The 10,346-nt window shown below is 36.9% G+C and overlaps 1 protein-coding gene across 2 annotated transcripts in view; it reads right to left on the bottom strand.

Annotated features, from left to right (window-relative positions):
- Positions 1-1,344: 1,344 nt before the first annotated feature.
- Positions 1,345-10,346, bottom strand: part of TRPC6 (transient receptor potential cation channel subfamily C member 6) — a 97,743-nt gene continuing 88,741 nt past the window's right edge. For both annotated transcript variants that reach the window (XM_040544180.1, XM_040544181.1), the window contains exons 10-12: positions 7,076-7,159; positions 5,061-5,136; positions 1,345-4,624 (exon numbers count right to left, since the gene is read on the bottom strand). In XM_040544180.1, coding sequence (XP_040400114.1) covers positions 4,473-4,624; positions 5,061-5,136; positions 7,076-7,159 — 312 coding nt within the window. In that variant the 3' untranslated portion in view covers positions 1,345-4,472. The remainder of the gene's footprint in view (positions 4,625-5,060; positions 5,137-7,075; positions 7,160-10,346) is intronic.

Genomic DNA, 10,346 nt, shown 5'->3' with positions numbered 1-10,346 from the left:
TGTGTTCCTCCATGATGTATAAAGTTTCCTCCCAATAGCTTGGTGTGATTTGGTTTAAACAATAATAGTGAGAGAAACCTCCATGCAAACCTTTGTTAATTTGGGGATTGTTTTGAAAGTACTTTCTTCTGTTGAGAATTTCTTAAGAAATATCTGTCCTGGTTTCAGTTAGGACAGAGTTAATTTTCCTCCTAGTAGCTGGTAGGGTGCTATGTTTTGGATTAGGGTGAGAAGAGTGCTGATAACATGCTGATGTTTTAATTGTTGCAGAGCAGTGCTTACACCAAGCCAAGGACTTTTCAGCTTCTCGCTCTGTCCTGCCAGCGAGCAGGCTAGGGGTGCAGCAGGAGCTGGGAGGGGATAGACCCAGGACAGCTGACCCAAACTGGCCAAAGGGGTATTCCATACCATCTGACGTCATGCTGAACAATATATAGGGGTGGCTAGCCGGGGTGGGGGGTCCGGCTGCTCGGGGATAGGCTGGGCATCGGTCAACAGGTGGTGAGGAATTGCATTGTGCATCACTTGTTTCGTACACATTATTATTATTAATACTATTATTATTATTATTATTATTATTATTTTCCTGTCTTAATAAACTGTCTTTATCTCAACTCACAGGCTTCACTTTCCTGTTTCTCTCCCCCATCCCAGAGAGGGAGGGGGGAGGGTGAGCGAACGGCTGTGTGGTGTTTAGCTGCCAGCCGGGCTAAACCACAACAACATCTTATATTTTTTAGTGAAATATGTTTGTATGAACAGAGAGAAGACTGTCATGGAGATGTTGGATTCTACTCACTATGTCTCATAATTCAAACTTAAGAGGTATTCATGGGAAAAAAATATAAAAGCCAATACTTTTTCTTAGTAGGTCTGGTTTAGACATGGAAGCTGCTGCTGCAGAAACTGTGAATTGCTGAGCTCAAAAAAATTTAAAAGAACACTAAAGTAGGTAGCAAGACTATCTTGTTATCCTAATAATTAACAAAAAATCTGGAAACACTTCCTCATCAAAGTTATATCAGTCTTATAGTCTTTTGTAATTAGAAAACAGAAGTAGAACCATGTAGGATGAAATTACGTTACCTATTGCAGGGTCATTCTGAAACATCTAGCATCAGTGACACTTAGTCACAGAAGGCAAGACAGATCCTGAGTCTAATCAAGTTGGACAAGACATTTTATCCTTCTGGGAAACGTTTTTTTTTTATTATTATTATTATTTTTTGTAGTAGAATTGCTCACAATTTGAAGTATTCTTCTGTGTTTGTCTTCCAAACAAGAGTAGCCAAAGGTTCCCAGCAGTGAAGGACTAATGTGATTATAAAATGCAGCACAAAGGTATTTTTAGTCTGGTATGTTTAATTTTTTATCAGAATAATATATTTGGTATTGTGCTCATTTTAAATACTACATTGTTTGTCACACTACATTTGGCAATAGACCTCTTCAAATATATTTAACAAATTGTTCCATGAGTAATAACTACATATAAAATATCTTCATTGAATTAAAAAAATCCATATGTATTTTTTTTCATGAAATACAATATATACATTACGATGCTATAGTTTTAAGGTAAGTCAAAATTTGGGCTTAAACAAGTTCACAGTGTCCATTTTACCTCTGTAATAAAAATCTTCACTTTAAAAGTGCCTGGATCTTAAACTGTGTTTACACATTTCCTTAAGTGCCATTTCCTTGCACTGGATTTATGGAGATTGAGTTTTACCAACATCTAGCACTGGGCTGTGGATCCAAACTGCACATTACAATGATCAAAAACTTCCTACTAGTGAAAGCAAATTTTAATTGTAATTGCTACCAAAAGTTCTGGCCAACAGATTTTCCAAAGGGCTTCTCGAAGGTGGAAAATCTTTGTGTGGTGTGGTCCCTAATGTGGTCATTTGCTGGAGCCATAATAAGTGCTTACTGCTTCAGTAAACCGGACCCAAAATGTTCAAGGGGGAACTCAAAATCAGTGACCAATTCTGGCCCAGGGAGATGGTCAGGAGCCAAACGGCAGTGAAGATAGCTTCATGCTGACTTCCAGCTGGAGATCACGCCAGCTGCCTTCGTTTCCACACAATGGCTGACACAGAAACCAGAGCATCTCTGCTGAAGACCAACCAGTACGGCCATCTCAGAGTCTGCAGTACTCCCTGTTGACTACTGCAGGAAATACTGCAGGTTATGAGGTAATGCTTTTTAATAACCAAAGGCAAGTTATTAAATCGGCTATTCTGTAGCTCATAGTTTTCCAGTCGCACACACTGTGGATTTTAATACAGTCTGTTCTAGTACCTTCAAAAGTCTCATTTTCTTCTCCTCCCTCAGAAGAAGAGGCCTTAAAAGTTTCTAAACCCTGAGTTCATTATGCCTGAGGCCCACAGTACATGGGATTATCCCACAGGCTCCATTTGTGGCTAACCTAACTGGCTGAGCATAAGGCTGAGAAGTTCCCCCAGGTCACAGTAAATACGCAGTCAACCTGGTCAAAGGCCAACCTCCACAACTTCGACTGCACTCCAGGCAGGACAGAACCCCTCGCCTCTATGTATCTCTATGTGATTACAAAACCAGTTCTCAGTCACACTTTTTTTCCCTGAAAATACACAGTGATTTCACCAATGTTTTTTTTAAAAAGGCTATCGGTAAATTCAGCTAGAAACTAGTCTGAACCGATTAAAAACAATGTTTTTACACCTTCAGCCTAAAAGGGAGAGGTGGAAAGATTCTGATACATTCCACAATAAATAAATTTCACAAAGCTAATTTAAAAGTAATTACTGACAAGTCATTTTAGCCTTGTTTCCAAAACATGCAAGGTTTTTACAGGTACACTATACATCTTGAAGTTCCTGTTACAAAGTTTCACAGCCCTTTCACTAATTTCAACCTTAAAGCTTAAAGAGGAGTAAAGTTCTCCAACACAATATATGCTTGTAACAATCACAGAATGGGTGATTGTTGGGGGAGAGAAACCAATTTACTGCATTAACTGAGGGAAAAAATGAGATGACATTTAGCCTGTATCCACTTGGAGAAACAGAAAACAACCAACTATCCTGCATGTAGGTATTAGCTGGTGAGTCACACAACTATCATAGAATCATAGATTCATAGAGTCACAGAATGTCTTGGTTTGGAAGGATCCTTAAAGATCATCTGGCTCCAACCCCCCTTCCATGGGCAGGGATGCCACCCATCAGATCAGGTTGCCCAGGGCCTCATCCAGCCTGGTCTTGAACACCTCCAGGGATGGGGCATCTAAACAATCAACCAGACATGTCTACCTGTTGTACCTCTTGTCCAGCTAAACAGAGACATAGGAGTATTGCAGTAGGCATAACTGAAGTGTGGGAAGCTACTCATGATGACATGGAGTAGATTCTTCATTGATGAAGTCCTAGGAGATACAGCGCAGGAAATTCTTCAGGGAAAAAAAAGGACAAGGGATGCAAATCTATACAGGAGATTTCATACTTTTGGAACACCTTTTCTTTTGCTAAAGATATATCTGAGCAAAATTCAACAATTTAAAGAAGTTTAACTGTGAGGAAACATGGTCCCCAATCCCTGAATTCAGAGGGTTTACACCTACTATTGTAATATTCTCCAACTTAATGTGTTACCTGCTTTACAATCAAACTTCCCTGCAGTTTGTGGGTTTTAGTTCAAGACCTAAAAGCTGGAGAACTTGGGAATTCTGGAACAGATTAGAATTTCAAGGATTAATTATTCTGGATTAAAGGAATTTCCTTCAGGCCCCAGAAATAGCTCTTCAATAGGCTTGGTGAAAAATATTTCTTTCTTAATGCACCAGCTCCCATTGGAACCTAGGAATCTTTCATGATAGTTTATCTAGTGATAGAGATAAGTAGGAAAGACCTCTGAGAATTCTGCTACCTAACTCTCAAATAAGGATATGCTCATATAAATTACTTTAATAACCTGCACATTTTTAAGAAAGGCAGTTTACTTTTTTTTTTTTTTTGCCGTTTTTTTTTCTAGTTGGGAATGTTTGAAAAATTAAATAGCATTTGATATAAACATGTAAAAACCCACAATTTCCCTCTTTTGCTTCATTAAAATATAGTGTGAATGCCTATAAAATTAAATTTGGAAAAACAACCAGCTAATGTAGGAAAAGTTTAGATTTATGTCTTTAATCTTTCACAATTGGGCTTATCAAGATTCCACTCACCTTCTAAAAGAGGTAAATTGAATATTAAAATGATCTAAAACTATCTATTCTTCAGCAGGTAAAGAATAAATAAATATCTCTACTCAAGTGGTATTTCATCTTTACCATAGACACAGAGGATTTGCGACTCTGTTTTTTCAATAGAGTTGGAATGATGTAATTTCTGAATCTGTAGTAGAAATGTGAGCTAGACTTGAGAAAAACAGAAATATGGCTTTAAGTGGATTGTTAACATTCTGTTGCATTTCTTAAATGTTTAGGTTAGTTATCTTTTGTTTTCTTCTTCCTTAGAATTGATTGACAATTTTTCCCCAAGTTTCCTTATAAGTTCTGCCAGATCTTCTGAATTTTGAGATTTTTCCTCAAGGAGTTCATACCGGAGACTTGAAATGTCCTGTTTAATCTCCTTCAGTTCACCTGTAAGAGACATTAGAAGACCACGCTGTTAAGAAAAGAAGGAAAAAGTAGCATATCCAAACGTGATATAGTAAGTAGCATATCATATGTGAGTGCCTCCAGCCAGCTGCTGCATTAAATGCAGCCTCCCTGCAGGAAATGCATGCGCTCTACTAGAAGTGGCATCACTCTTCATTCTATGATTCTATGATTCTAAGAAGGTGCCGGACCAGTGATAGCTTCTGATGGGACAGCAGAGATCTGATGGCAGAGCTGTTTCTGATGGGAAAGATACATCTCTTCCCTAATTTCAATTTCATGTTAATTTTACATTTTGCACTTGTAAATATGTCAAGTGGATAAAGCATTTTGGAAACATTTATTTTTTCAAGTTGCATATGTAACCATTTTAATTTGTTTTGATTTTCTGATTAGACATAAACATGCACATACTCACCTTCATTGACTTCATCACTTTCCTTATCTATCTGAGCTTTCAGTACATATCTTTTAATCAAACGCTTCATTATTTTCTACAGAGAAGAAAGTAAGAAAAAAAAAATCTTACTTGGACTTTCTAGGGTTGCTATGAAATTTCAACATTGAGCTCTACTATCTTTTCTTGCATTCAGACATTGCAGTGTAGGACTTGCCAGCTTAAAAGAATGTAACGTAAAAATACCTTTTTTCATTTATGGTAGTTATGTAAAATTTATTGTTCTATACGAATATGTATATGAAAGTTAGAAAACTAAGCCTATCATCCTGATGTTATCATTCATGAAGCTTGATTTGTACCACTACTAGAGTCTACAAGAATTATTAATATAGTGGCAGCTTTGATCTACACATAGACAAAAATATCTAGCTTCTGTTTTTACCAAAAGATGACCATGGCCCTGACTAGCCATGCTAATTGCTAAACCCTTTTGCAATGTTTATTTTAATCTATTTTTAGTATTATAACTGATAAGCTATCTTTTCACAATGTGAAAGTCAGAAAAAAAATGGAACCCCCATTCTAAGAGTCATTTAAGCACCTCAGCTGTGACTCATTTAGCAAATACAGATATTTTATAATGTAAATATATGTATCTGTGGCAGTCACCCATAATTCCCTTTATGGAAAGAAAAAGCAAATCTGAGAGCATAGTTCATCTCGAACAGCTAAAACTGTGCAAGTGAAGCACACCATTCAAACGACTGCCCTGTCCACTAGCAATAAAGGGGACCTAGGCCAGCAAATTGAGAGGTACATTTTATCTTTCTAGGAGAAACAAATCCTGACCCTGCTTTTCCCACTAGTTCAAATGACTTGAATATGGAAGAAGGTATCTTACTACCTTTGAAGATCTATCTTTGGCTTTAATATTTTCATAGAATGTAACCCATGACAACACAATATTTTTTGTTTTTCACTACAAGATAGAAAATACGTATAGTTTTATGTGTCTGCTTTTGTCTCCTCTTTGACCAGAGGTGGCTGAGAAGTGAATCATCCTAGATCAGTGGTTCCAGACCATCATTACAGTCATGCTTGCAAGGTCAGCAGCCGTACTGTTTATTCTAATAATCCAAGAATGTTTCAAATACAAAGCCACATATCCTCAAGTTTACAGGATACATTTATAATCTTCATATCTATCAGTGCATTGCAAGGAAATTGGCTGTGAAAATGTCAGAGTTTTTGGAACAGACTTGTATAGACACTGCATAACGTAACAGTGGCACCCAAGGAAATCAACTTGTTTTTGCCTTATGGTTAAAAAAAGGTATCGGTGCCTAATTCCACAGTTTTCAATGCCCTTTAGTGTACAGACTGTCCTGGTCCTGTTCTGCTGCCCAAGTTGCTTGTTCCTTTCTGCCTGCTTAGTAGCATTGCAGGAAGGAAAGAAGCAGCCTCCAGAAGAAAAGAAGCCCAGAGCAACCGTGCTTTAGGCGGACTAGGTTGGGGTCTCCTCATGCTTAACTGCATGAAGGCTCATTGAAGCTGTCTAGGAACTAAAGGACAAACAGACTATCGATAGCACACAGGCTGAAAGATATTTCTAGTGCTTGAGGTATTAAAATATAGAAATGTGGCACAATAAGCTAAGCTGCTTCAGCAAACAGACCAGGAATATTTTGCTTTTCTTTTTTGTTTTCTTAATCTGTGCTGTGCAGTTGAGGACTCAACCTGTGTGTAAAACCAAAAAAAAAAAAAACAAAACAAAACAAACAAAAAAAAAAAACACTTTAAATATTGCACTATATGGGCAAACAAACAAACAACAACAACCAAAAAAAGAGATAAAAATTGAAATTTTACTGTAAGTACCTAAATCATTGCATTTATTTATGATATATACAAAGTCTGTGAATTTACTCTTGATTCTTGTTGTTTAACTTAAATTCAAACTATCCTTATGTTGTCAGTCTGATCTACGAGTTGTGCAACTTCTTGATCTAGTTCAAAAATAAAGTGCTTTTTACCTGGTATTGTCTTGGAGGATTGTTTAAACTATTTAAGTGGATTTCATCAGAGCTTCTTATACTTGATTGCTTCCTTTGACCAAGCTGAAATGGAATCATTGCTTATAATACAAAATAAATACAAGAACAATATTAAGTTAAATTGCCCCACACAGATACTGTATGACAGAACATTAACTATTGAACCCAATTCTGGGAGTATGAAGTTACCGTGGCAGTCTTTGTACCTGTGCAGAACTCCATCACAGGAGTTGACCAAACACTTTCAGACAGTGATAGGACAGTGAGGAACTGGGAGATTTCTTCCCTTTCCTCTGCATTTCACCGGCTCCTACTGTGCACGAGGGACCAGAGCAGACCCCCCATCTCTGTGGGTCTGCAAGCAGGGAAGGGGGTCCATGTCAGGAGGCAGAAGGCAGAGCAGCTCGGTAGGCAATGAGTGAAGGAAAGTCAGGACACAACACAGCATGTGGAAGTCGAGAAGAAGGCAAGGTGGCAAAGTTGCCCTTCCTTCCTTTTGTAGCACTCGCCTGTAACTAATAGGATCCCCACTACCACAACATATGCAGCGAGTTTGTTTTTTCCTTCACTTGCATTAATAAATGTAACCAGTTCTGCAGTTCCTGCCAGGAACCACAAAATTATCAGCTGGTGTTTCTGAAAAGCATCTTCTTTACTACACGTGCTAAAACAAAGGGCTTCACCCCGATGAAAACCAGAGGATGCAACTTGCAGGCTTTGTTTGTGATTTACATCTTTGATAAGGACTAAAGCTTCAGGAAATTATGAATGGGGGCTCCAGCTGGATGGTTGGACTGCACTAAGAGTCTCAAACCAAAATGAATTACATGAATTTTGATTGATATGGGGACAGTACAAAGAGCAGTACTGCAAGAAATAAAAAAAGTGTGAAATATAAGCTGTGATTGATCTGGAGGAGAAATAAGTGGGACTGTCACTAAAAAGTGCTTTCTCCACATGTAGACAAGTTACAATAAGACTTTCACTGGTTTAAAACACTAGGCTCCCCGTGCAATACCTCAGATCCTGTGGGATCACACTACACTTTCAGTGAGGTTCCCTTTGTTGGTTATTTTGTGTCTTAACGCATCGAGCACCCACAACTAAGCAAAATAGAGCACTTTGAAGCCTGGTATGAGGGATAAGCTGGGAAAGCAGGGGAGGGTTAGATGCTTGTGCAGCTGCACAGCCATGTCACATAGCAAGCAGCCCACACTCCAACACCTGCTGCCAATGAAGGCTGAAGCTTTCATGTAGCTGTTCCTCGTACAACAGAAATCATTATAACCTCCTGAGGTACACTGAGAATTTCCTGTGGTTGAACTTGAGAGTAAATGGGAGTAGGATTATAGAATACGTGGTAAATATTCACCAGATGTCAATTAGAAAAGGTTAAAGCTCTCAGGAGAGAGCTTTACTGGGGCTTTGGTCTAACTTACACTACATGTATTAACACAAAAAAACCAAAAACTTGGGAACTGTATACGTACAAAAAAATGCTAAATGACACATAATATTCAGGTGCATAATCAGCAAAGACGACATCAATTAAAATTCGTAATTCTCCCTGTTGCTGCAGATCTTGCTCTTTAAGTCTTCTAGTTCTCCAGAATTCCCAAGAACTTTATTTTCACTATTACAGTAAAGCAAATAAGTTTTAATAAATCAGTAAACAGGGAATAATTAAAATATTTTAAAATTTTGTTTAGCACTTGTACTTTGGTATTTTTTTCCTGAAGAAAACATCACATTTGTTGGCACAGCATACTCATTTAAAATTAATATCAAATTTATGCTGAATTTAGAACTTCCTTTTGTTGATTAGAAAGATTCTCTCTCTATATATGTACACATATTTTTAAAAACATTAACTCAGTTTATTTTTACTTGAAATAAGCAAAAATAAATTCACAAGATATAGAGATACATAGCACAATTAATATTTATGTAACGTATTAAGCAGAATTTGGATGGAAAATGAATTAAAGATGTGCAAAATCTTTTGCTGCCTTTTTTTTTTTTCTTGAATAAAGCTACCTTAAATTCTTTGAATATACATTGGAAAACATAAGCTTATCTAAATATATTTTAACTTAAAATATGCATTAGATTTATAACAAAAAAAATAGTGGCTAGTGATTTTACATGACTGTGTAATCAATATGTCTTTGAGGGTTTTAAAACTAACAAGTATTCTCCTGGGCCTCACCTTCATTACTAGACTAAATGAGAAAAAAAAAATCTTACTTTTTCATCAGCTTCTGGTTTCCTAATTTCTGGAAATAATGTGGTAGAATAAAATGAAGAGTTTGCTTCCTCTGCAGGAAGCACATTTGTGTGCTTCACACAATGTACATTTATTGTACACTGCTGAGTGGCCACTTGGTGGCAGAGATTGTCAAGATTTCATTATAACTTCATTTTTACACAAAATCTGTAAACTCTTTAAGCTTCATTTGTATGGCTTTGTCCTCTCCTGAAAACAACTAATAGAGTAAACTCAGCTTGTCACTTTAATGATTGAAATAGTTTTCGTCTTTTTAAGTTATTATCTACCAAGAATCCACACATGAGTAACTGGAGAGGAAAGAAAAAGTAATTTAAATACAACAATCATATGAACCCTAACAAAAATAACTCTCCTCTGGGAGTGTTGTGTGAAAGAAAAATGCAGCATGCATGAAGCACTGCTCTTAGAAAAAAATGTTCTTGTTTAAACTTGTTTCACATCACATCTTTCTCTAGTATTGCTTAAATTTCAGTGCAATCAGTTATAACAGTCATCTATAATGACTGTAGCTGTTTTGTGCAGCACTTTCTTAATGTCTTTAAATCCCAATTTTCAGAAGCAGCTGATGACTTTAGTGGAATGCCATTAAACTGCATGTGCTTAGACCAGGAGTGTGGGTTCCCAGAAAATGATTCAGTTTGTGCTCTCATAACCAGAGGTCCCTCGTGCAAATTTCAGAATCACTGTTTTATTCTAGGAAAGAGAAAGTAACATATTTTTTCATTGTTTGAGTCAGGGTTTAAAGCTATTTCAATAATTAGTTCCTTATTTCTTTTCTGAAAGGTCATGGTTTGAAAAAATGCCTTATATAGGTTATCTGCCACTATTTGCTCAGGAAGATGAACAGGTTCTGTGACTCTTAAAACATAAACTTTGTCTTTCCTAAGGCACTGTTTTGATTTAGAATAAAACTCCAAGAAGGTTTCTTTAAAACTCCTTTTTTATTATTATTATTTTATT

This window comes from Cygnus olor, chromosome 1, assembly GCF_009769625.2.
Source record: "Cygnus olor isolate bCygOlo1 chromosome 1, bCygOlo1.pri.v2, whole genome shotgun sequence".
Lineage (NCBI taxonomy): Eukaryota > Metazoa > Chordata > Aves > Anseriformes > Anatidae > Cygnus > Cygnus olor.
This window is presented reverse-complemented; position numbering and strand designations above follow the sequence as displayed.